General features: G+C 57.2%; 3 protein-coding genes, 2 long non-coding RNA genes and 2 other non-coding genes across 19 annotated transcripts; 4 read left to right on the top strand and 3 right to left on the bottom strand.

Annotated features, from left to right (window-relative positions):
• The first annotated feature begins 418 nt into the window (after positions 1-418).
• Positions 419-4312, top strand: LOC102161115 (uncharacterized). 2 transcript variants are annotated; one of them, XR_014821774.1, is made up of 4 exons: positions 419-700; positions 2681-2949; positions 3419-3606; positions 4117-4312. It is a non-coding gene; the product is annotated as an uncharacterized LOC102161115 (long non-coding RNA). The 2 variants fall into 2 exon arrangements; XR_014821773.1 differs by having other exon boundaries at positions 2677-2949.
• Positions 2077-2156, top strand: MIR497 (microRNA mir-497). Its single transcript, NR_038558.1, has one exon. It is a non-coding gene; the product is annotated as a microRNA mir-497 (primary transcript).
• Positions 2367-2446, top strand: MIR195 (microRNA mir-195). The gene has a single exon (NR_038559.1). It is a non-coding gene; the product is annotated as a microRNA mir-195 (primary transcript).
• On the bottom strand, positions 2547-5392 carry C12H17orf49 (chromosome 12 C17orf49 homolog). 6 transcript variants are annotated; one of them, XM_084985947.1, is made up of 6 exons: positions 5267-5392; positions 4878-5061; positions 4255-4356; positions 3400-3590; positions 3073-3177; positions 2547-2814 (listed from the first exon to the last, which is right to left on the bottom strand). In XM_084985947.1, exons 3-6 carry the CDS (start codon positions 4326-4328, stop codon positions 2750-2752), a joined length of 435 nt encoding a protein of 144 aa, XP_084842073.1. In that variant the 5' UTR covers positions 4329-4356; positions 4878-5061; positions 5267-5392; the 3' UTR covers positions 2547-2749. The 6 variants fall into 6 exon arrangements, with proteins under 6 accessions (XP_084842073.1, XP_084842074.1, XP_003131983.3 ...); XM_084985948.1 differs by having other exon boundaries at positions 2547-2810; XM_003131935.7 differs by having other exon boundaries at positions 4967-5061.
• Positions 5393-5613: 221 nt separating this feature from the next.
• Positions 5614-7334, bottom strand: RNASEK (ribonuclease K). Its single transcript, NM_001435341.1, is given in 3 exon segments — positions 5614-6000; positions 6385-6461; positions 7132-7334. Coding segments are annotated over 3 exon segments (297 nt in total). The 5' UTR covers positions 7210-7334; the 3' UTR covers positions 5614-5858.
• A 275-nt stretch (positions 7335-7609) lies between these two features.
• Positions 7610-20280, top strand: LOC102161400 (uncharacterized). 3 transcript variants are annotated; one of them, NR_201379.1, is given in 5 exon segments: positions 7610-8074; positions 10200-10280; positions 10450-10557; positions 19710-19756; positions 19860-20280. It is a non-coding gene; the product is annotated as an uncharacterized LOC102161400 (long non-coding RNA).
• ALOX12 (arachidonate 12-lipoxygenase, 12S type) lies at positions 9588-22341 on the bottom strand. 5 transcript variants are annotated; one of them, XR_014821760.1, is made up of 14 exons: positions 22109-22341; positions 21308-21509; positions 19834-19915; positions 19596-19718; positions 19380-19483; positions 18980-19140; positions 18006-18149; positions 16999-17208; positions 14607-14693; positions 14252-14421; positions 13142-13263; positions 10474-13028; positions 10213-10383; positions 9588-10090 (listed from the first exon to the last, which is right to left on the bottom strand). XR_014821760.1 is itself a non-coding variant. In XM_003483092.5 (14 exons), the coding sequence occupies exons 1-14, from the start codon at positions 22241-22243 to the stop codon at positions 9911-9913; spliced, it is 1992 nt and encodes a 663-aa protein (XP_003483140.2). In that variant the 5' UTR covers positions 22244-22341; the 3' UTR covers positions 9588-9910. The 5 variants fall into 5 exon arrangements, 2 of the variants coding, with proteins under 2 accessions (XP_003483140.2, XP_084842027.1); XR_014821759.1 differs by having other exon boundaries at positions 10506-13028; XR_014821758.1 differs by having other exon boundaries at positions 10474-10606.
• Between the last annotated feature and the right edge of the window lie 110 nt (positions 22342-22451).

The raw sequence follows: 22451 nt of genomic DNA, 5'->3' as shown, positions 1-22451 counted from the left end.
CACCGAGACCAGCCAGGGGGGAGGGGAAGGGAGGATCGGGCTTTCCTGCTTCCCTAAGACTGGGGCTATGAGCTTGACCTCCTGGCCCCTAGCCCTCCGAGGAGTGCCCCCCTCCCCCTGGCCTGGAAGCCAGGTGTCCTGGACCCTAGCCCCCGAGCAGGGGGGGGGCCTGGAGAGACGGGGAGGAGGAAGGAGGGAGTGACTTCCAAAATTGGCATCGGGACAGAGCAGGGCTGGCGGGAGGCAGGTGAAAGACGGAATTTTCCTGAAAAAACGGGGGGATCTGAGGACCCCAAATTTGGAGAGCTAGTCCAGGACCGTCCTGCCAACATCCTAGATTTTTTTGGGATTTTTTGGGGCCCCCGGGACCCCTCTAGATGGGGTGAGGAATGTAGTGTTGGGGGAATCTGACTGGGGCATTGCAGCTGCCTCTCCCGCCGAGTTGGAGACGGATGGGCTGGGACGGGTTTGGGGGGGTGTCCCCAGTTCTGACTGGGAGTGGAGGAACCCCCTCCTGTGCTCTCTTGTGGGGGTCCCCCCTCCCTAGGGCACTCCCCACTCCCTGAGCCAGCCGAGAGGAAGGAGGCCAGCGATGCGACTGGGGCGGCTCCTTTCTCCTGCACCCCAAATGTGAGGGATGCACCCCAAAATTTGTTCCCTTCATAATAGGGGACCAGGATCTCAGGGGAGAGTAGCTGAGGTAAGTGGGGAGGAAAGTGTCCCCTGTTTTCAGGAGAGACGTGGCGGTTGGGGGGGAGGTTTGGAGGTGCGTGCTGGGGTGGGGTTGGGCTTTATCAGTCTTGAAACTGGGGGGATGATTGGAGAGGCTTTCTCTTACACCCCGAAACTGCAGTCCCCCAGGTAGAAGCCAAAGACTGAGACCAGAGGGCCCCCCACCATCCCAAGCCGTTAGTGTAGTGTTTGATTTCTGTTTCATCCCCACAAAGGCTCTGCCGAGGATGGGAGCTGGGGCAGCTGTTCGGGTTTGGGGGTTGCGGAGGGTGGCGTGAGGAGCAGGCGGCCTTGGCAGGATTTGATGTAGGACAGACAGGGGTCTTGACCGAGGGGGTCTGGCATCCCCCGGGGCCTAAAAAGTCTGCTTACACCACCATCTTAGATCTTTGTGATTGCTAAGAGTTTTGGGGGGTGTGTCGGAAGGGGGGTTGGTATAGGATGGGATGCGAGGTGGGAAGGTAGCTTGTGGGTTTTAGCAGATATTGTTTTGATTTGCGGAAGGGACTTTGGACCTGGGATTCTGCTTTCTGGGGGGTGTTTTTAAAAACTCCAGCCCTGGACAGGAGGAGAAGGCTGAGGGAAGGCCTAGGGTGGGGGTGGGGAGAGGCATGTTTGTCTCAGCTTAAACGTGGCTTTCTGGGGTGGGCCCGCCTTCCTGGGCCTGGTGGATGGGCTGATGGGGGTTGTTGCGGGGGGGTGGGACTTGGGTCCTGGGGGGCTGTGGGGAGTTAGGACAGTGCTGGGGGGTAAATACCTGGCCCCCAGGTCCAGATGGCCCCCGCCCCGGGCCCTGCTGCTCCCCTTTCCCCCTGGCCTCCATTTCCTGCCTTTGGCCTCCATCTTGTGGCAGGCCCAGGGCCCAGGGCGACTTCCGGCCCCCCTCTCCCAACCATGTTCCGGCCCCACCACCTCTGGACTGCCAACTCCCAACCCTGCTGTCCTTGGCCTTCCGTCTCTCCTTGCTTTCTCTTGGGTTCTGACCCAGGGAGGGGAGGAACGGACACAGGAAGCCTTGGGTCCCTGCCCTTGCTGAGCCGAGAGGCCGTCTATTGGTCCCCACAGTCATTCCCCGTTTCCTCTGCCTCTGACCCCACCCTGAGGCTCCCCTGAGCAGAGAGCCTCCAGGGAAGATGCGCCCAGTCTTGTCCCACGGCGAGCTCCCCCTCGGGGCCCTCTCCCTCCAGGTGCCTGCTCAGCTCCTCGCTCTGGCTTACTGTCCTCCCCAGCCCTTCTTGGGGCCATGTTTGCCTTTTAAGCCTTGGCGACCTCCCGCCCTTGGCGGTGGGGGTCTTCGCAGCCCTGGCGCGTGCTCCCTTCCTCTCAACCCACCCCAGTCCTGCTCCCGCCCCAGCAGCACACTGTGGTTTGTACGGCACTGTGGCCACGTCCAAACCACACTGTGGTGTTAGAGCGAGGGTGGGGGAGGCACCGCGGAGGCTTGGCCCGGAGGCCACCCTGGAGAAGCGACACAAAAAACATCTGGGGCCTTCTGCTGAGGTGGGGTCGGGGAGGTGTGAAAGCGCTGGAGGCTGCCCCCCTGAAGTCCCCAGGGTCTCAGGATACTGCCTGCCAGAGACCCCGGAGTCCGTGCCGCCTCCGGAGAGCAGAGGGGGGCCTTCGTTGCCCACACGCAGCCCCCCTGGCTCTAGCAGCACAGAAATATTGGCACCGGGCGGAGAGTCTGCCAGTATTGGCTGTGCTGCCCCAGGCAGGGTGGTGAGAGCTGCGGAGGAGGGGCTGAGCCCCGGGGGCCTAAGGAGAGAGGGACGAGTCCCCTGTCCTCCAATAACCTCAGGCCCAAGGCACCAAGCTGAGAGGGAGATCTTTATTGTTTTCTGTATAAAAATGTCCATCAGACGGGGGATCCGAGGGGTCGGGGCCGGATGCTCATACAGGAACAGCAAGCTGGGCCGCCCCGGCGGCCTTTCTGCCCTCTCTCAGGCAGGCCTTGCTCAGAGTCCCAGGCGGTCCACAGGTCCAGGGTGAACAGTGACAGGGGTCAGAGGTGGCAGGCTCAGCAAGAGAGCAGAGGAGGATCAGCAGAGGTCAGAAGAAGGCCAGAATCCAGGGTCAGGCTGTCTGGAACAGGAAGTGAAACGGGCCGAGATGGAGCGAGCCCCAAGGTGGCCTCCGAGATGACCCCGACCTCCCGGAGCAGCGGGCACCTGACAGACCCTGCGTGCACAGGAGGGCACCTTCTCTCCCAAAGCCCAGGTAGGTGGGAGGGGGCTCCTGCCGAGGTCCGCCCCCCACCATCGGCATCAGCACAGGGGGGCGCGGGGGGTGTGGGGGGCGGGGGCGCCCCTTCAGCTGCTGTGGGAGGAGGCAGACTCCTACCCTGGTCGAAGTTGAGTTTCTTGGCCGGAGGAGTCTCTCCCAGCCCTTCAATGTCCACCAGGTCACTGTTGGCGTCGGAGTCGTTCAGAGCACTGAGTGTCACATCTGGGAGGGGGGCACAAGCTAGGTTCTGGGTCCCCTGACGTCCCCCCCACCTCCACTTCCCAAAGTTCCAAGCCCGCCCTCCGTCCCTCCCCTGCTCCAGCCCCTCTCTGGGAGCCTTCACTGGGAGAAGAAGAGAGACGTGCCCTTTGACCCAAGCCCAGTTCTCTCACTGAACCTCCTGTGGGCCCTTTAATCCCTAGGCAGCAGCTCCACAGCCCTCACCAGCCTTCTGTTTCTTTAGGGGGGGACCCCCGGCCTCGGGGGCACTGGAGCTGCTTGGTGGAGGGGCAGCCGGAGGAGGCGACAAGACGCCAGATGCCACCTTCTTGGGCCCTTTCTTGGGCGAATCAGCCGGAAGGGGGATGCCGGAGTCTTCGTATACCTTGCGCTTCACCGTGGCCTTTATCTGAGCCCTGAAGAGGAGAGAGAGCAAGTTGGGAAGGGGGGTCGTCAGACAGGCTGAGGGAAGAAGGGAGGGGAGGGCAGGGGCAGTGGGCCACTCTGAAGGGACACGGGGGCGCCCCGTCCTAAGAATGCAGGCCAGGGTCCCAGCGCTTTGGGCAGGCTCTGATCTTTCTGAAGCTGTGCAGCCACTTAGGGCCAATGGAGCGTGAAGAGCGGAGTCCCTCGGCTGAGTCGTGGGACAGGCCCAGCTCCTAATTCTCTTCTGGGAGGGATGACTGGATGTGTGGAAGCTACCAGGTGAGCCTGGGTGATCGACAGGTAGCCTGAGACTTATCCTGATCTGCTAGTTCAGAATCCTAATACCGCTGGAAACACCGCAGGAGCGTCTCGAAAGATCTGTACAAATAACCAGGGAACTCCTATCACCAGATTCGATTGCTCAGGCAACCTAAAATCCAATTCTTGTAAGGGCCTGACTGCCAGAGCATTTTAGTTAACTTCTGATCAATTGTAACAATTCTTTTACTCTTTCAGTCCTCGAGGGAATGCTAACAAAACTAGCAACCGAGTAGGAAAGATGTTGAGCTGGGCGTTCTGAGGAAGACGGAGCAACGGGCATGGAGGAAGAAAGCTGCCCACCCACCCTCTCTCTGCCAGCCAACCCTCCCTCACACTGTCCGTTCCTTGATGACACAGCTGATGTGATTAAGATCGTCCCCAAATCGCTTCACAGCAGCCCTCAGCATCTCTATCTCCGTCTCCGTCCACTTGGCACTGTCAGAAGGGGAGAGGGGAATTGCCAAAGTGGGAGGAGGAGGAGGGGTGTGGAGCCAGCCCACCGGCCATGCATTCCACAGCAACCAGCCTCCTCCCCTCAATGCCTGGGGCCCCTCCCACGGGTCCACAAAGACATCCTCCTTTAAAAAAAAAAAAAAAAAAAAAAGGTCCCGTGGGAACCCTGAGGACCCCCCAAGCACACAATATTGCAACAAGCGCCACCTTAGAAGAAACCCTCCCCCCCCAACGTGACACTGCTGCTGTAAACAGCATTCAAAAGTAGGAATCTTACAAACAGAACCCCTAAACACAGTCTGCAGCAGTTTGACAGAATGCCACATGATTGGGGTAGGTGGGGAGTGGTGGTGATCTACAGTCTGCTAGTTCGCAGCAGGGTAGAGCTGTGAAATGAGTCCGGATCGTGAGCCTCAGTCTGTGTTTCATTCATTCATTCATTCATGCAACAATCATTTATTAACACCTATTCTGCGCTGTGCCAGGCACAAAGGGAAACTAACATCTGTCCCGGCCCTAGAGAGTGTCCGTGTCTGTGACCGAGTCCCAGCGTCCGCTCTCAGCGTCCACGTCCCAGCCTGGGCTCACGTACCCCGCCGGGGATGAGTCGGCCACGGGATGCAGCTGCATGGTCAGCTCCCCGAGCTTCGTGAAGGCGGCGCCCGCCGCGGAGAAGATCTCTCCGACCTGGGGGCGGGGCAGCATTACGGGGGGCCGGCGCACACCCCCGCGCCGTCCCGCCCGGAGCCCCTAACCCCACCCCAGGCTGGACTCCCGCCCGCCACCCCACCCCCGCCCCCCGCCCCCCGCCCCGGACGGAAGAGCCGGGAGCCAACTGAGAGCCCGCCCTCCCGTGGCCGCCAGGGAGCGCTGTCCGCGAGGGAGGTCGAACCTTTGTGGACGCTGACGTCATGGCCCCGCGCGCCTCCTCACGGAGACGCAGCCGCCGCCGCTAGCCCAGAGCCGGGACCACGGAGAGCGGGGAGACCGAACGGCTCCGGCCTCCGCGCAGGAAGTCCCGCCCCTTCCCGCAGCTGATTGGCTCCAGCTCGGCCGCTCTTCGCCTCCCTAGCCACGGTTACTTAGGTCGCCTCCGCGCGCGCAGGGAAGGAAAGTGGAAGACACCGCCTCACTTCCGGCTCTGCTGCATTCCACTTCCGTCGAGGGGTCGGACTCCCTATTTGGAGGCAGATCTCCCGCCCCGGTGCCCGCCCCCCAGCCCAAGCATACACAGGAGGCTTCAGAGAGCAGTTTCTCTTTTATTGTGGAACCGGACATGGCAAGAGGGCCAGAGGGATAGGGGACGGCCAGCCCTAGCCTCCCTCCACTGGGGGCAGTCTCCCGAGGTTGGTGAACAAGGGATTCCATCTCTAGCCAGGGAAACCCAGTCCGCAGAGGGCTCCAGAATGGGCGGGGCGGGGCGGGGTTGACCGGGTGGTCTTTAAATAGAAGAGGGGGCTGGAGCGGGGAAACGCAGTGGTGCTCTAGCGCACCATATATTCCTTGCGCTTATTGAGCCGAACTTGGCAGAAAGAGAAGCCTCCGAGGAGAAGGTAAAGGCCCGCAGCGATGAAACAGTTGTAGCTGACTTGCTCGTAGAGCTTGTATATGTCCTGGGGGCCATTCCTAGGGGTGGGATTAGGTAGAGAAATGTCAGAAACATTAAGAGCAGCCAACATTTACTGAGCACTATGTGCCAGGTACCGTTCTAAAAGATTTTACGTGTGTTATCTTTTTCAATCTTCATAACCCTATGGGGTGAGTTCTAGTATAGTGTCCACTTTGCAGAGGTGGACGGAGGCCCAGAAAAATAAAATGCCTAACTAAAGAAGCCGCCCCAAAGTGGTGGGTTTAGGATGGTCGCTGAGGTCTGACCCAAAACTGCTCCTGTGTGCCAAAGAGAGCAACTCTCCGCACCCAGTTCCCTGGCCTCCTGGCCCCAAGCATCCCACTTTCTGCAGTTTCCCCACCCATAATTCTGACCATTTCCGCTGCCGCCTCTCCACTTACTCAAAATCTTTCTCCGTGAAAGGAACGTCTTCAATGAGCACAGCAGAGTGGACATTGAAAAAGATTCCGAGCATTATCTGAAAAAAGGAAAAGGGTAGCTTGTTGAACCTCAGGTACCTGACGGGTCACCGCCTAAACTCCTCCCACTTTGAATGTTGCCACAACATCTGGGTTTGGGAATTACCAAAACGACCTGGGATTAGGGATGGTTGTTGCCGGATTTGGGCTCCAGTCACCCGGAATAGGGTGTGAGTGTGACATAAAGAAGACTTGGCTGGGGCAAGGGCAGGAAGAGTGAGGGACCCAGATTATCCCTCTCTCTGGAGGCGTCATTATCATGGGACAGCGCGGAGGAGGTCAAGGGGAATCGGCACTTCTCCATATTTCTTCCTCAAGTGGGGCGAGAAACAAGGCCCAGCTACCCCTCTCGGGACCAAGCGCTCCCTTTCCCAATGCCCTCCATTCAGCTCAAGGATCTCTCAAGAACCCAGCTCTTCTTCTTACCCTGAGGGGTCTCCAAATGTACCATCCCCGGCTCCCATTCCAAGCTCCAGCTCCCCTCGCCCCTTTCCCCCCTCCCAGTTCTCCATTTTTCAATTCAGTTCTTTCTCGTTCTCCAGCGGCTAATCAACCACCCCCTCCAGCCTGCCTGCTGCTTTCCAAGGCCTGAAGTCTCCTAGCCTCCAGCCCTCCAGCAACAGGGCCCCTCAGGCCCTCTCTCCGGTTCTCGCCGGGCAGTCCCCTCACCAACATGATCACTCCCCAGGCGCTAAGGACGATGCCGCAGGCGGCCAGCTTGGGCCCACAGCACAGAAGCGACGCCATGAAGAAGGGAGTCGGGGATCGCCTAGAGGTGGGCCAGGTAGAAAGGCGGCAGGAGGAGGCCGATGAGCTGGGGGAAAGCGAGCAGGACTTGGGGGCTCGCGCCGCAGAGGACCGAGAGCAGGTAGGGCGGCTGAGGGGGCGGGGCCTCAGGATCCAACCATCTTGGGTGTGTGTGGGGGGCGCCAAGCGGAGAATGTTGGCGCTTCCGGATCCCCCCGGACTTTGGCGGGAACAGACGGTGTGTCTGGAACCGTAGCAGCCCTTTAGGAATCCTCTGTTGACCCCTACGTAGCTGAAGTGAGAGTAGGCTGGAGTAAAGGCCCCCGTCTTCTTGGCGTCCCCCCCGCCTCTCCAGGATGAATGGGAGGGACTAGTGTGTCACGTGACCAAAGCTGGCACAGCAAATGAAGAGGAGGAAGCCGTAGCTCGGCCTCGGGAAAGAGTTTAAGCTCTGCCGGAGACCCGGGTGACCTTGGCGATGGGCTCTTAGGGGCAGAGGACTGAAGTTATCTGATTTTTCTTTCAGATACCATAGTCACGGGTGGTATCCTGAAGGGGGCGTGGTAAGTAGAGACAGAGATTTAAACGGAGGGAGAACCTCTGTATCTCCTCTCTACGCATCCCTACCTTTTAAAATAGACGTCCTGACCCAGGAAAAGGAGGCAGGAGCCCCCTCCCAAGCCCAAGCCTACTTGCTGTGGCAAGAGCGCCTTAAGATTGCTGAGGGTTCTTGGCGCTGGAAATACTTAGGTAGCGTTTTGTTACCAAGCATGGACTACTGAAGCGTTTTGGATGCCAAGTCCAGGAAAAATACGGGCGTTAGGAAAAGTCCAGGGAAAGCAGACTCAGTGAACAAGTTGTTAAGGTGAGTGGTCCTGCCAGATGTGCTGGAGCAAGGAGTAAGTCCACAAAAATGTCGCTTTGCTTCCCTGCCGTAAACTAAGAAAACGGATCATAAATCCTTTGAGCAAGGCAGGGCACAAGATTTTGAAACTATGAATAGATCATATTCTCCAAAGGATAAGTTTGTATACTTTGCTGGTGAAAGACGATGATCCGTAATATTATTCAGGGCAATAGTGGTGTTTGAAGAACACAGTTTTGCGCTGAGCTTGTCATATGCATTCTAGTCAGGACGGTGATCTTAGCATAATTGAGAGGGGTCATTTTGATCCCAAGACCCCAGAGCCAAACACTGTCAGTGGTTAGCATACATTTGTGTTATTTTTCCATGTATTTTGTGCATATTGTTCTTAGAAGGGTCATGACAGAGAACTTGCAACGTGGGAAAAATAGAGGCCCTGGGGTACTGCAGAGGCTGGGAAATGACCTTCAGACGTGAATTGTGTCTCTTTTGTTTGAGACTGTATGGGGGGAAGCCCTTGTGCGGTGAAGGTTTTTATTCTGCCTTGGGAGCACCATTCTCGTTCAGGGACTTTGGGGGTAGGTGTGTGAATAGGAGATGAAGGGGAGGAAGGAAAGCTGCCAAAGAAGAGTCAGGAGGAGTTCCCGTCATGGCGCAGTGGTTAACAAATCCGACTAGGAACCATGAGGTTGCGGGTTCGATCCCTGGCCTCACTCAGTGGGTTAAGGATCCGGCGTTGCCGAGAGCTGTGGTGTAGGTTGCAGACGTGGCTCGGATCCTGCGTTGCTGTGGCTCTGGCGTAGGATGGCGGCTACAGCTCCGATTAGACCCCTAGCCTGGGAACCTCCATATGCTGCGAGAGCGGCCCAAGAAATGGCAAAAAAGGCAAAAAAAAAAAAAAAAAAAAAAGAAGAGTCAGGAATTTTTGAGCTGGTCACCAAGCATGAAGTCAAGCTCCTGGGAAAGGAGAATTGGTTGAGCTTCTCCAAGAAACCTTCCCTGTCTCCAACCCAGCCGCCCAGCATTCTCTGGATGTTTTGCAAGTACAGTCAATTCCTCAGGCTCCTGCAGGTCACCCTTGGGCAGATACCGCCCTTGAGGGCCAAATCCAGCCTGCAGCCTGTGCTTCCATTTAGCAAAGGCACAGGTTTTTGTTTTTCTGCATTTTATTTTATTTATTTTTATGTTTATTTTTGTATTTTGTCCATTTAGGGCTGCACCCGCAGCATATGGAGGTTCTCAGGCTAGGGGTCTAATGGGAGCTATTGCTGCCAGCCTATGCCAGAGCCACGGCAATGTCAGATCCGAGCCATGTCTGTGACCTACACCACAGCTCACAGCAATGCTGGATCCTTAACCCACTGAGCAAGGGCAGGGATCGAACCCGCAACCTCATGGTTCCTAGTCGGATTTGTTTCCGCTGCGCCACGACGGGTACTCCTGTTTTTCTGCATTTTAAGATGGTTTACTAAACCAAAAGAAGAAGGATGTTTTATGACACAGGCAGTTCCTATTTCACTGTCCATAAATAAAGTTTTATTGGAACATGGGTCACATTCATTTACATCTTGCCGGTGGCTGCTTTTGTGCTACAACAGGAGAGCTGAGTGGTTTCAACACTGACTGTGTGGCCTGCAAAGCCTATAATATTATCAGGACCTTTACAGAAAAGCTTTGCCACCTGCCTCCTGAGCTCGTGGGATACAGATGTAGGGTGTTTCATTGGGGGAGGAAATGGAGCTGCAGCAGCAGAGTTGTAAGAAACCTTGAAACTCAAGGTGCAAGTGTCGGTCCCAGAGCTGATCTGCAATCTTCCTGCTGGAGGTGCCTTCGAGCTCAGATGGTAACGCTGTTCTCTATGAGGCTGGGCCTCAGGTATTCATAGGGCAGGTTAAGTTGCTCATTGCGGGCTGTAATAGCCTTTTCCAAGTTTTCCAAATCTCTTTGGAATTGGTTTAGTACAGCCTTGGCCTTGGGGCTTGAGAAATACATTTCTTTGTGATGCCCCAGAGGCACCTATGAAGGAACAAAGGGTCAGTCAGCTTCAGGTCGGAAGGCAGACAGGCCTGGAGCCTAGCCTGTCACCCTGATGTTTCCCTTCCAACTGTCGTTTCCCTTTCCCCAGCGTCCTCTCTTACCATGTCTGGCTGGCGGCGACCCAGATGCCATGTGATGGCCATTTGAAGACAGGCCTGTCGGACATCAGGTAGCGAGCCCATCACTGTGGCCATTGTCACGTCTTCCTTGGTGGTGGGTGGGGGCATCCGCATCGTGCAGGGGGCATTAGGGACCCAGGCGTACCAGTCCAGCTGGGGGAAGAAACTGCACCCCTAGGATCCTGCTACTTAGTGTTTGAACCCCCACCTCTCCCTTAGGCCTCCCAAGGTCCAGACACTTGCCTTCGGGGACCTGGGCTTTCAGCTGTCCATACCTGGCCCTGGTTGATGGCCCCGTGCTGAGCGGTGCACGTGAAGACGCACATGGTAAGGAAATGGCAGAGTTGGTTCTGGGACTGGAGGGACACAGGGAAACCTGGGCAGGAAAGAATAGGATTTCGAGGCTGCAGCCTGAGAGGAGAGAAATAAAGGCCAGTATCTTGGAAGGTCTACATTTTGGCGTTGATGGATGTTTAGTTGTTCATTGATTCAAATATATTTGCATCAGACATGGGTTTCAATTCAGGCTCAAGCAATATATTTGGAGTACCTTAGGCCAATTACTTCACCTCTCTGAACCTCGACTTCTCCACCTATAAAATGGGTGGGTCAGAGTTCCCGTCGTGGCTCCGTGGTTAACGAATCCGACTAAGAACCATGAGGTTGCGGGTTCGATCCCTGCCCTTGCTCAGTGGGTTAAGGATCCAGCGTTGCCCTGAGCTGTGGTGTAGGTCGCAGATGGGGCTCAGATCTGGTGTTGCTCTGGCTCTGGAATAGGCTGGCGGCTACAGCTCTGATTCGACCTCTAGCCTGGCAACCTCCATATGCTGCAGAAGCGGCCCAAGAAATGGCAAAAAGACAAAACAAAACAAAAAAATGTATATATGTATATATGTATACATATATACGTATATGTATATATATATACGTATATGTGTGTGTATACATATATACGTATATGAGTGTGTATACATATATATGTATATGTGTGTGTATACATATGTACGTATATGTGTGTGTGTATATATATGTATATGTATATATATAGGTGGGTGATACCTACTCTATAAATGAGATAATCCCCTGATATGGGACACAAGCTCCATACATAATAACTGTTACTATAGCAGGGTTGGGGGCTGAAAAAGTCAGAGTGATTAAATATCCTCTGTCAAAAAGTGGTTGAGAATTCAGGGGTGAGTATAACCAACTATAAAGGAAAAAATAAAAATCTTTTTTTTTAAAAAAAAAAAAAAAGGAATTTAGGGATACTTCCGCCTAATCCAAGCAGGGAATTAACAGATGTCTGAGGTATAATGTGAAGGAGGAGAGAGGTCCTAGATTCATAATGTCACAGCCAAGAGAGGCTTTCCATAATGGATTATGTCTGGTCACTTGGTTTACAGTTGAAGTTGGGGGCTCAGAGACCCAGCAACCCTGTTAGGGAGGTGAAACAGATATAATCACTGCCTTTTTATAGATTAAACAAAAGTCAGGAGTTCCTACTGTGGTCCACTGGGATTGGTGGCGTCTCTACGGCAGCCAGGACGCCGATTAGATCCCCAGCCCGGCATAGCGTGTTATAGGATTTAGCGCTGCGGCAGCTGCAGCGTCACTCACATCTGTGACTCGGATCTGATCCCTGGCCGGGGACCTCCATATGCCTCAGGGTGGCCAAAAAAAAGAAAAGAAAAAGAAATCCAAGACCAGAGATGCTAAACCACTTGTTAGGATCGCACAGCTGGGCAAAGGCAGAGGCTGACCTTGAACCGGAGTTCCTGACGGCTAATCTCAGACTTTTTAAAATGTTCACACAGTTTTCTCTAAAAAGTCTGTTGGGGAAAATGAGGCAAAGGTGTGCTGTGAGAACCGCGGGGGAGGGGAGGGAGGCTGGCTGCGAGGCACTGGAGGAGGGTCAGGCTAACACGCAGGTGGCAGGTGTTTGTTTTTACTGTCAAGGTTGGATCCTGGTTGGGGAGAAGCTGGCCTCGGAGAGGAGGGAGGGGCTTCTGGGAGCACGTGGGGCCCCCAGGACTCACGAGACAAGTAGAGACAGTGTGCTCCTGGAAGTGGGGGGCAGGGGCGGCCACAGATTCCCCAGGGGGCCGCTCCCTCCGGAGTGGGAGTGCTGATTTACTGCTCACTGAGTCCCCAGGGGCTGGCCGCAGCGGCTCCCCAGTAAACATTCGTAGGTGTCCCACACAGGGGCAGAGGTGTTGGTGTGAAGTGTGACGGGCGGGGACTGGAGGGCAACGTGGGGCCGTCCAGGCCGGCCCACGTGTGTTGGAGGAGGATGAGCTCAGGGCGAGCTGGAGAAAGGCTGTTTGTTGCAGGGGGTGGTAAAGGGAGTGGCTGGTCCTAGCAGCATTGGGGCCCCGGGGGGGCAAGGCCGCAGTGGCCAAAGAAATGGGAGCCCCAGGGGCCAGGGCCCGGCATTCAGGGTTACGCCAGAGCACCTGGAGCACTGACTGAGTTGGCACCTGGCAAGGACCTTGCCCTGTGGTCGGTGTGCCCTGTGCCCGGACTTCCTGTGTGTGTGCTGGACAGTAGCGGGCCGGAGAGGGGAAACAGACGGCATGCGCACAGCACTTAGTGGCCCTCTCTTCCCGTCTATATCCTCAGGCAGGACTGGACAGCCGGGCGAGGAGATCACCCGCCCGGGCAGATCCCTCGCTGGCTGAAGTTCTGGCCCTGTTGGGCCCCGTGCTATGGCAGGTTAGGCGGTCAGGGTGGAAGGTGGATGGCCAGGGTCTCCGAGGAGGGCTCTCTCGACTCGTCCTGAGTCTTAGGAGGTGTGCCTGGAGACGGGAACGCGGTGAAGCGTTGCCGCCCTGACCCCCGACAGGCAGGGCTAGGAAGGGGCTCTGGGCAGAGGGTCCAAGGAGCTCCTGTCTCTGGGGAGGGGTCTTACCTCGGTCCTGGGCCTGGCACAGCCCCACCTCAGTGATCTCCCGACACCAGGCCTGCAGCTCAGGGTCCTCTTTGACGACATCGTCCCCGTGGTAGAAGAGCTGGACAATCCCCTCCACGTACCTGCCCCCAGGATCAAGCAGGTGAGCTTCCTGAGAGGAGAGGGCTCTGGCCTCTGACCTCCGCACTTTGCCTTGGTCTCTGGCCAGCCCGACGCTCACTGTGCCTGAGGACACAGCTGACAAGACTCGCCCTCTGGCACATCCCTTAGCTCTTTCTAAACACTAGTTGAGGGAGTTCCCGTCATGGCGCAGTGGAAACGCATCTAACTAGTACCCATGAGGATGCAGGTTCCATCCCTGGCCTCGCTCAGTGGGCTAAGGATCCGTCGTTGCCTTGAGCTGTGGTGTAGGTCGCAGACATGGCTTGGATCTGGCGTTTGATTCAGCCCCTAGCCTGGGAACCTCCATGTGCCGCGGATGTGGCCCTAAAAAGGTCAAAAAAATAAACACTCCTTTAGAAAGGAAGGAAATAGGGGTCTTTGGTTCTGGAATACCCTATACATGGTTGATAACTCTTTTTACTAACAAAAACTGGGTCCTCCAGTTCCCTCAGTCTCTTCATCCATTGGGACTAGATTTCGGCTCTCCAGCCCCATCCCAGTGTCCTCCTCCTCAGACCCGACCCGCTGTCTCCCCACCTTCCTCATCTCACCCCAGGATCGAGTCTTCTGCTCCTCCTGTGGGACCTTTTTTTTTGTCTTTTTGCCATTTCTTGGGCCACTTCCGCGGAGGTTCCCAGGCTAGGGGTCGAATCAGAGCCGTAGCTGCCGGCCTACACCACAGGTACAGCAACTCGGGATCCGAGCTGTGCCTGCAGCCTACACCAGAGCTCACGGCAATGCTGGATCCTTAACCCACTGAGCGAGGCCAGGGATCGAACCTGCAACCTCACGGTTTCTAGTCGGATTCATTAACCACTGAGCCATGACGGGAACTCCCCTGTGGGACCTTATGTTCATGTTCCTTCTGCCCCATGCTGACCTCAGGCCAGAGCCCCACTGGCTTGCCTCCCCCCGCCCCTCCAGTTCTCGGCTCCCGCTCGCACCCACCGGGCAGTGATCTCCCAGAGCTGCAAAGCATCGTGGGCATAGTGAGCCCCTGGGGTTCCCAGCAGGCCGCGGTCAGCCAGATCGTGAGGGGGACAGAGGGAGCGGTAGGTCAGCTGAGCCATCGCCCGGCGGAGCAAGTGCAAGTGGCCCCCTCCACCGGTGCCCACTGCCTGGGACAAGAGAGATGCGAGGCCTTGAGGAAGAAGCCAGCACAGTACCTAAGGGGTTCCGATGTGGGGGCTTCACCTTAGAGACACGGATATAAAGGGACAGGCTCACAGGTTTAAGGGTCCGGGATCTTGACAGTGGCAGGAGATCACTGGCTGGCCAGCGCCACGCCCCATCCCCTCTTTACCTTATCGAATATACCTCCATCCGAGATGAGCTGGGTCCGGGCCCGCGTGTTGATTTCCATAGTGTAGCGGACGTGTGGGATCAGGAGCTGGGACGGGGGAGATTAGAGGGGAGGGTTTATGGGGGACAGGCTGGGGTCCTTCCTTGTAGGCAGCACGGTGGCCTTCTCTCCTCAGCCTGTGGCGCTCCAGGCCAGGGACAGGATCTGAGCCACAGGTGTGACCTACGCCACAGCTGCGGTGATGCAGGATCCTTTAACCCACGGTGCCGGGCCAGGGATTGAACCCGCATCCTGGTGCTGCAGAAACATTGCCTTCGCTCCTCTTGCTCTTTTCCTTCCTTGACAGGCTGGTCTGCATGTCTGATCGCTCGCTCTCATGCTCTTTACACTTCGGTGAGTCAGGCCCCGGAGCCAGACTGGCCTGAGTTTCCATCTAGGCTTGAGCGCTCACTCTGACACTTGTCCAAGGTACCGACCCTCTAAGTGGTGGTCTGTCTCATCTCCTTTGTAGCACCTCCTCTGTCAACAGTGGGTCATTTGCCCCAGGAGGCTGCGGTGATGCTCCTGCGAGTGGCGTGGCGTGTGAAGAGTGTGTAGTACACAGACGTCCTTGAGTAGAAACTGTTATCACTTATCTTTGGGATTTCTGCCTGGAGTGTAGGTGGCCTTTGAGAATCAGCCTCTTTTGATTTGCTTTTGTGCTTCTGTCATTTACATCATCATAGCTTATGGGAGTTCCCGTCGTGGCGCAGTGGTAAACGAATCCAACTAGGAACCATGAGGTTGCGGGTTCAATTCCTGCGGCCTCGCTCAGTGGGTTAAGGATCCGGCATTGCCGTGAGCTGTGGTGTAGGTCGCAAACTCGGCTTGGATCCTGCGTTGCTGTGGCTCTGGCATAGGCCGGCGGCTATAGCTCCGATTCGACCCCTAGCCTGGGAACCTCCATATGCCACGGGAGCGGCCCCAGAAAAGACAAAAAACAAAACAAAACAAAACAAAAAAAACAAAGATATCATCCAGCTTAAATCAGCCTCTCTACTGGCTATTAAAGCCACACCCCCATCCCCCTGGTTGCTTCATTGTTGGGTGTTTGGGGGATGTGTACCTTTAGTGAAATTTAGAGGAGACATCCTGAGCCACCTGCTTAAGTAGCAGAGGGGCTGTTGTCAAATTGCCCCCCATCCCCAGTTAGGCCCCTCTTTTTTTATTTATTATTTTTTTTTTTTTGCCTAGCCCACAGCATGCAGAAGGTCCTGGGCCAGTGATTGAACCCTCATCACAGCTGTAACCAGAGCCATAGCATCGACAACACTGGATCCTTAACTCACTGAGCCACCAGGAAACTCCCCCTCCTCCGTTTTTAAATAGTCTTTTTTTAAAAATAGCTTTTCCTTAGCTATTAAAAAAGGCCATCTAGGAGTTCCTTGAGGTACAGCTGGTTAAGGGTCTGGCATTATCACTGCATCGGTGTTGCTCACTGCAGTGGCTCAACTTCGATCCCGTGTCTGGGAACTTCCACATGCCATGGACACAGCCAAAAAAGGGCCATCTAATCCTCACGTGCATTTCTTTTTATCTCAGACTGTTTTGTCTTGCTTTTCACCCAGTTCATGTCCAGGTTTCAGGCAGTGGTGGCATTTATCTGAGTTGTTGCTGGACACAGGGAATGAGCCAGAGATACCTCTGGTGTCAGAGGTCAAAGCAGCTCACACTGGACCCACGCTTTTCAGAAAGCTCATGAGAGATGCTCAGTGTCCTGGCAAGGCCACGGTCTGTGTGAAAAGGCACCTGAGGCCTAACCGCTCATACTAGTAATAATCATTAAGAACCAATGCTTTTTGTAGCTTTTCGCTTCTGTCACACTGTGAAGTCATTTGCTCCTTTTGACAACCCCACACTGGGGCGCCTGTGTCCCCATCTAGCCGTGAGGATACAACTCACATCTGCTCAGTACCGAGGCTGGGATTCAGGATTCAGAGCCCAGCAGCCTGAACCCAGAGCCTGCAGGCGACTTCTGGGACATGTGCTGGCTTGGCTCTCCCGTGGGTAGTGGTAACAACTCCGCTTTGCCAGGACGTTGCCATGGGCGTGGAACTAGAGGGGGAGAGGGCTGAACTCATAAAGGGGGATTTTACGTGTGGATAGAGGCCGAGCAGAAGGTGATGGTGCAGGAGCACCACGACGTTAGGAAAACCCAAGATTCTGCTCACCACGCTGCTCTGCATCTTGTCTGCGCTACCCCAGAGCCGAGAGGCCGCAGCTCCTCCTGGCCCACAGTCCTTCTCCTTACCCCACAGTAATCTAGGTATTTGTTGCTGCTGCAGTATCATTTGCTCTTGGGCTGTTTCCTTTCCCTGGGGTCCACGTGGGACCTGAAAAGTAGAGGATGTACCTTGAAGACAGGGTGCAGCCCTGGGAGACACCTCATGGTGGCCACGGCAATGACCTCAGCCAGCAGGTGGGTGTTCAGCAGATGATACTGGAGCTGGTGCAGCTGGAAATCGGAATTTCGGACCCAGCACTTGGCCAGGAGCCAGGCAAGGGGAGGATCGGAGGGTAGGAACAGGGGTGGCGTGGGACAGCTGTGGCTGGGAGGCTGGATCTGGGAAAAAGAAACGAAGCCTTTGCTGAACTCACACATCGTGTCACTTTATGTGTGGCATGACGGTCAGCACGCCTGGGGGAGCAGGGATGAGTAAGCGCTGTGCCTGCCGTCCAGGAGGTGGTGATCTAGGAGGAGGAGCAAGGACCTTGCCACCCTGCCTCTCACCAGCTGTGGCGCCGTGCGAGCACCGTGCCGCTCCGGTTTACCCCGGGGGAGTGAGAAGCAGGGACTGCAGTGGGGAGACAGTGGTTTGGCAGAATCGTGCTGGGGCCTGAATGACGCTGGGGATCCGAAGAGGGAGCTGGGGCTGTGCGATAATTGACCATGCTCCTTACCTAACTATTGAGGACAGCGGGGCAGGAGACGGATGGGTCATGCGGGTCAGAGGGACCGAGAGATCAAATAGTGCTTCTCCAGACTCGCGGCACCAGCATCGCTTTGGAACTTGTTAGGCATGCAAGTTCCCAGTTCCCCACCCCGGACCTACGGACCCAGAAGTGGTGGGGGGACGCAGCGAGCCGTGTTTTAACAAGCCCTCTAGGTGAGTCTGAGGCCCCCAAAAGTTTGAGACCCACTGGCTCTAGGACAAGACTCCAGAAGGCCATTATGACTCGGGAACGAGTACTTCCAGTTGGGTGAGTCAGGAGACACCGAGCTGCAAGCACAGGGACATGAGGACGGGCCACGCTGCCTGAGGAGGGAGCTGGGGAGCCAGGCCCAGTGGGCTGGGTCCTGGGGAGCAGAGGTCGAGGGCAAGAGAAAGCCAGCATTGGGAGGGGCCCAGGGCGCCTCACCTGGATAACCATGGGTAGCAGCTTCCCGCTGGGCTCCATCTTCAGCATGACGAGGGGGGCAGCCAGGTACTGCTGCTCTCCGCGGATCACGTTGGCCGGAATTCCATCCAGGAGGGTGAAATCGGCCTTGAACAGGGAGCCATTCTGGGGAAAGGAGGAAGGCAGTCCATCGTTAGGGTTCAAAGTCAACCCCCAGAGAGCCGGGGCGGAGGGGGCAGACATTCAAAGACATTTATCTTGCTTCTTGCCACCACCCTCTGCCCGTCGCAGAGACCTAGCGGTGGAACCTGAGCCCCCGGCCCGAGTCCTCTCATTTGAAGGGAAGAAACAGCCTAGTGAGGGCAGACGCCCCGTGCAGGGATTGTAGCAGTGAGTCTGATCTCAGAACCGGGCCTGCTCGGGCCGCTGTGCAAGCTGTCCCCTGTGGGGCTGGCCAGGCCCCTTCCCCACTGTCCCTTTGATCTGCTCCCTGTGTCTGGTTGTGGCCAGCTCAGCAAACCCTTTTTCACTCCCTGTCCGAAACTCACCTCTGCCAGGTAACCCACAGCGGCTCCCCTGCCCGCACGCCGCCGCATCCAGCGCTCACACTGTGCTCCCATCCCGCCTCGCTTGTCCTCCTCCCGTGCCGCTCTGCTCTTCCACACCCAGGCAACCCCTGCAGGTCTCCCCACCTTTCTCCCTGCCCGGGAACACGCGTGTCCAGAGTGCCGATGTCAGCCAGGGAAGGTCATTGTCCCCGCTCACATCTCTGGCCCCTTCTGTGCCCCGGGAATCCATCCCGTTGCCCCTGCACGCTGGGAGCTCCTCCTGGTGTCCCCTACAGACCTCCTCTTCTCTGGGTTTTCCCAGCCCTGGAGTCTGGACCGAGAGGCGGCAGGTTGGCACAGCCTCCCTCCCCTGCCCCCATCCTTGGGCCCTCCCCTCACTGCTCTGGCTGCGCCGCCAAGGAGAGAACAGCACAGGGCGGAGGGTACCTCGAGTTCTTTTTCCAGCTGGGCCCGTAGCGCCTCCATCCCCGAGGACAGCACGAGCCGGGAGGGCAGAGAGGTGCAGCGTCTCAACAGCATGGGGTTGGCGCCATTGAGGAACTGGTAGCCAAAGAGTTCATCCTCCTGCCAGTGCTGGCGAACCTGCTCTGTGGGGTCGGGGTGGCGTGTAGGGAGCATGTTTACACGGTCGGGATATTCCTCCTCCAGGCCCTTCCCCAGCGATCCAGGCACGTGACCTCCCCATGTCTAGCCCCTGCCTTTTCATCGCGGGGCCTGTGGGTGATATGTTCTCATCGGGGGGGTGATCGCAAGGGACTGTGGAGTGTGACGGGCGGGTTATCAGAAGGGGCCATCAAGGGTTATAGAGACCTGGGGGGCGACTGACCAGCCAGGGTGCTCTTCTGGCCCCAGAAGATGTTATCAAAATCCTCCAGGTGGTTCCAGGAGCTCAGGAGGGTGTAGACACGCTTGAGGACCATCTCCAGAGCCCTAGGAGGTGGGGAGGCACGAACTCACTCGCTGGTCCCTCAGCCCCTCCCCATGTACCACCACGTGGGTCTCCCAGCCCTTTTCCCACTCTGAGCCCCAGGCTTGTCCTCACCCTGCCTTCAGTGTCCACTCAAAGTCTCTCCTCTTCTCCTCATGGAATCTCACGTTAGGAGGCAGGTCATCCTCACAGCCTGCAGCTATTGTCTGGGGTAACCCTTCCTTCCAGGTGGCCCAGCTAGGACATGGGGACAAGGCTTCAGGGAGACTGTCCAGGTCAGTGATGGGGGCCGGGTCAGGGAGGGTGGTGTGTGGGGGGGAACAGCTGAGAGGCCCTGCATGTTGGTGGTTACCAGTATATCTGACGTCTTTCTTTCAGTTCCTTTTCTCGATGCTTCTGGAACACGTCCAGTGCATTGTCTCCTGCCAGGCGGGCTGGGGAGACATCAAGACGATTGGCCACAGTTTGTGAGGTCCTGGGCACTCCCCTCCTTGTCCTCCTCTTCCTTCCCGTGGTCACAGGCCTTGTGGTCAGTCACGCTCTGTTGCTTTCACCTCTGGCCTTGCCTCGCTCCATCGGTTCCCCAGACACATTAATCTTTGCCAGCTTTGCCCTCTGGCTTTCCCTAGCCTCGGCGCTCCTCTCTTGCCTTGAGACAGCGATCTCCGATCTCCGGGGTTATACACCCTTCCTGGTCTCTTAACTCCTCTTTTCCCTCCCTGATCCAATGTCATCGATATTTATGGTTGGAAAAAATCCCCCTAATTAAGGTGATAAAATCTCCATCACCCATGTACCCACACTTATTTGCTCCTGTATTTTGCTTTGGTTCATTTCACGTGTCTTGAGCCCCCACCTGCCACACCTCACCCGCCCACAAGAGGCTTTGAGGAAGAGCTGTATTTGCTTTGTTCCCTGACTTCCCTTTGCTGAGATTTAGCTGCAAAGTGTATATGATCAACTTGTTCGTGCTCTTGTCTGTACTGTGCTCACCCGGCTCAAAGTGGTAGAGTTCATTTGCCTCCGCCACCAGCTCTCCTCATTTCCCGCGGTAACAAATTCTGTATTTGCTGTCCTCCCGTTCATCCGCACCCGCCGTTGGCGGGCTCCTGCCCCTCACAGTCTCCAACCAAACCAGCTCTCCAAGTCAGATTGTTTTTTTGGTTTTGTTTTGTCCTTGTTAGGGCCGTACCCGCAGCATATGGAGGTTCCCAGGCCAGGGGTCCAATCGGAGCTGCAGCCACCGGCCTACGCCACAGCCACAGCAACGCCAGATCCGAGGCGCATCTGTAAACCACACCACAGCTCATGGCAACGCCACATCTTTAACCCGCTGAGTGAGGCCAGGGATCGAACCCACGTCCTCATGGGTCCTAGTCGGGTTCGTTAACCACTGAGCCACGACAGGAACTCCTCCATGTCAGACCGTTTATTGTTTCCCTTTGCTGTCTCCTCTGGGGGGGTCGCTCCCATCCCTAGTCCGTATGCCACCCTTACCTGTCCTGCCCTAACTCTCCCAGACCCCCTATGGAGCTCACCCCCCCTCCCCCCAGCTCATATGTTTTCCAGCCTTGCTGCAAGCCCCCTGCTTGTCCTCACCTTCTTGGAGGGTGGGACCTACACAAAGTGTCCCATTCCGGCCCCACATGCAGCCTTTTTATTCTGTGTATAAATTTGGCACTTTATAACTTTTTCCCATTTCCTGTCTTCTCCGCATTTAACCTGGTGAACACCCACCTTTTTTCAAGCCCCTTTGATCTTTCTCAGACCTCACCCCTCCTCCCTTCCCCAGGGCCTGCGCCCCGTCTCCCGACCCTGCCCCTCACCGGTGCCCTCGGGCAGGCACAGTACGCCGTCCCCCTGCACCCAGCGGTAGCAGGGGAAGGCGACCTCCTCGCCGGCTCCAGGGCCCTGCACCGTGATGCGGTCGCAGAACCACGCGTCGTCCACCAGGGAGTGGTGTTTGCGCAGCTTGACGAACTGCAGCGGCCCCAAGTCCTTGGGAGCGTCAAGCTCGAACTCCTCCTCCTGTGGGACCAGAATCCGGAGACTCAATAGCAGGGTCCTGGAGGGGGCGGGGGGGGGGCGTTTTTGCCAGGGTGGGGGTTGGGGGCCAGACGTGCGATGGGGACGGGAGAGGAGAGGGCTCTTGGTGGAGCCTCCGTTGTCAAGACCTCCAAAGACAGCCTCCGTCCTTCCCTGTTCCTGACACCCGCGCGGTGGGTCTCAGCCGCCCCGTCGCACCGGGAGGAAGAGGGAGCCCGGCGCGCGGCCCGCAGAGACGTGAGGTCTGAGCATCCTCCCCTCCGTGGGTCCTTTAACTGAGCTCTCCCGCGCCCGCGCGCTCTCGGGAGCTTCCCGTTTGACCCGTCATCCTGTATTGACACTAGGGTCATTTGGAGGAGGAGGAGTTGGAGGCTGCGAGGAGGGCCGTCGCGAAGGGAGAAGCAGGTCGCTCCCAGCCCGGGCCGTGCCCCCCACCCCCATCCTCTCCTGGCCCGGGCGCCGCCGCCGTCCCAACGCCTGGCAAGGTCCTGCTGCCGTTTGGCCCCCGGACCCCGCCCCTCGCCAGCCCCCCGCGTCCCGGCCGGGGAGGGGGGGGGTCTGGCCCCGCGCCGCCCGCTGACCTGGCCCCGCGCCGGCCGCAGCTGCAGCTCCAGCTCCGTCTCCCCGCGCGCCCCGACCAGCCCCAGCTGCACGCTGTTGAGCGACCCGGCGAAGATCGAGTCTCCGGTGGCCACGCGGATGCGGTAGCGGCCCATGGCGGCTCGGGCGAGGGGACCCGCGCGGTGCGCGCTTCTCGGGGCCGCCCCGGGCGGCCGGCGGCTGTCGAGGCGCCTTAGGGCCGGTCCGGGCCTTTAAGGCTGGGTCCGCGTCCCCGCCCTCGTCCCCACTTTCAGGCGCTCCCAGACCCCGCCCCGGACTAGCCCAAACCTGCAGCGGCCCCGCGGGCTGTGCGGAAGGGCCGCG

The sequence above is a fragment of the Sus scrofa genome, chromosome 12 (assembly GCF_054392235.1).
Source record: "Sus scrofa isolate SSC_HxYL_T2T_F1_AM1 chromosome 12, Sscrofa_HxYL_maternal_Yorkshire_Landrace_v2.0, whole genome shotgun sequence".
NCBI classification, from domain to species: Eukaryota; Metazoa; Chordata; class Mammalia; order Artiodactyla; family Suidae; genus Sus; species Sus scrofa.
The sequence above is the reverse complement of the archived record's forward strand: the minus strand, read 5'-3'. Positions and strand labels throughout refer to the sequence as shown.

What these genes read in the sequence shown, in the direction of transcription:
- C12H17orf49 (XM_003131935.7), bottom strand. Translation starts at nt 5,287, where the DNA reads ATGACGTCAGCGTCCACAAAG. An exon ending in CCTAAAGAAACAGAAGGCTG is followed by an intron (nt 3,178 to 3,399) that starts GTGAGGGCTGTG and finishes CCCCCCTCCCAG; the next exon opens with ATGTGACACTCAGTGCTCTG. An exon ending in GAAACTCAACTTCGACCAGG is followed by an intron (nt 2,815 to 3,072) that starts GTAGGAGTCTGC and finishes TTCCTGTTCCAG; the next exon opens with ACAGCCTGACCCTGGATTCT.
- ALOX12 (XM_003483092.5), bottom strand. Translation starts at nt 22,243, where the DNA reads ATGGGCCGCTACCGCATCCGCGTGGCCACCGGAGACTCGATCTTCGCC. An exon ending in GAAAGACGTCAGATATACTG is followed by an intron (nt 19,719 to 19,833) that starts GTAACCACCAAC and finishes CCCATGTCCTAG; the next exon opens with CTGGGCCACCTGGAAGGAAG. An exon ending in GAGTGGACACTGAAGGCAGG is followed by an intron (nt 19,484 to 19,595) that starts GTGAGGACAAGC and finishes CCCACCTCCTAG; the next exon opens with GGCTCTGGAGATGGTCCTCA.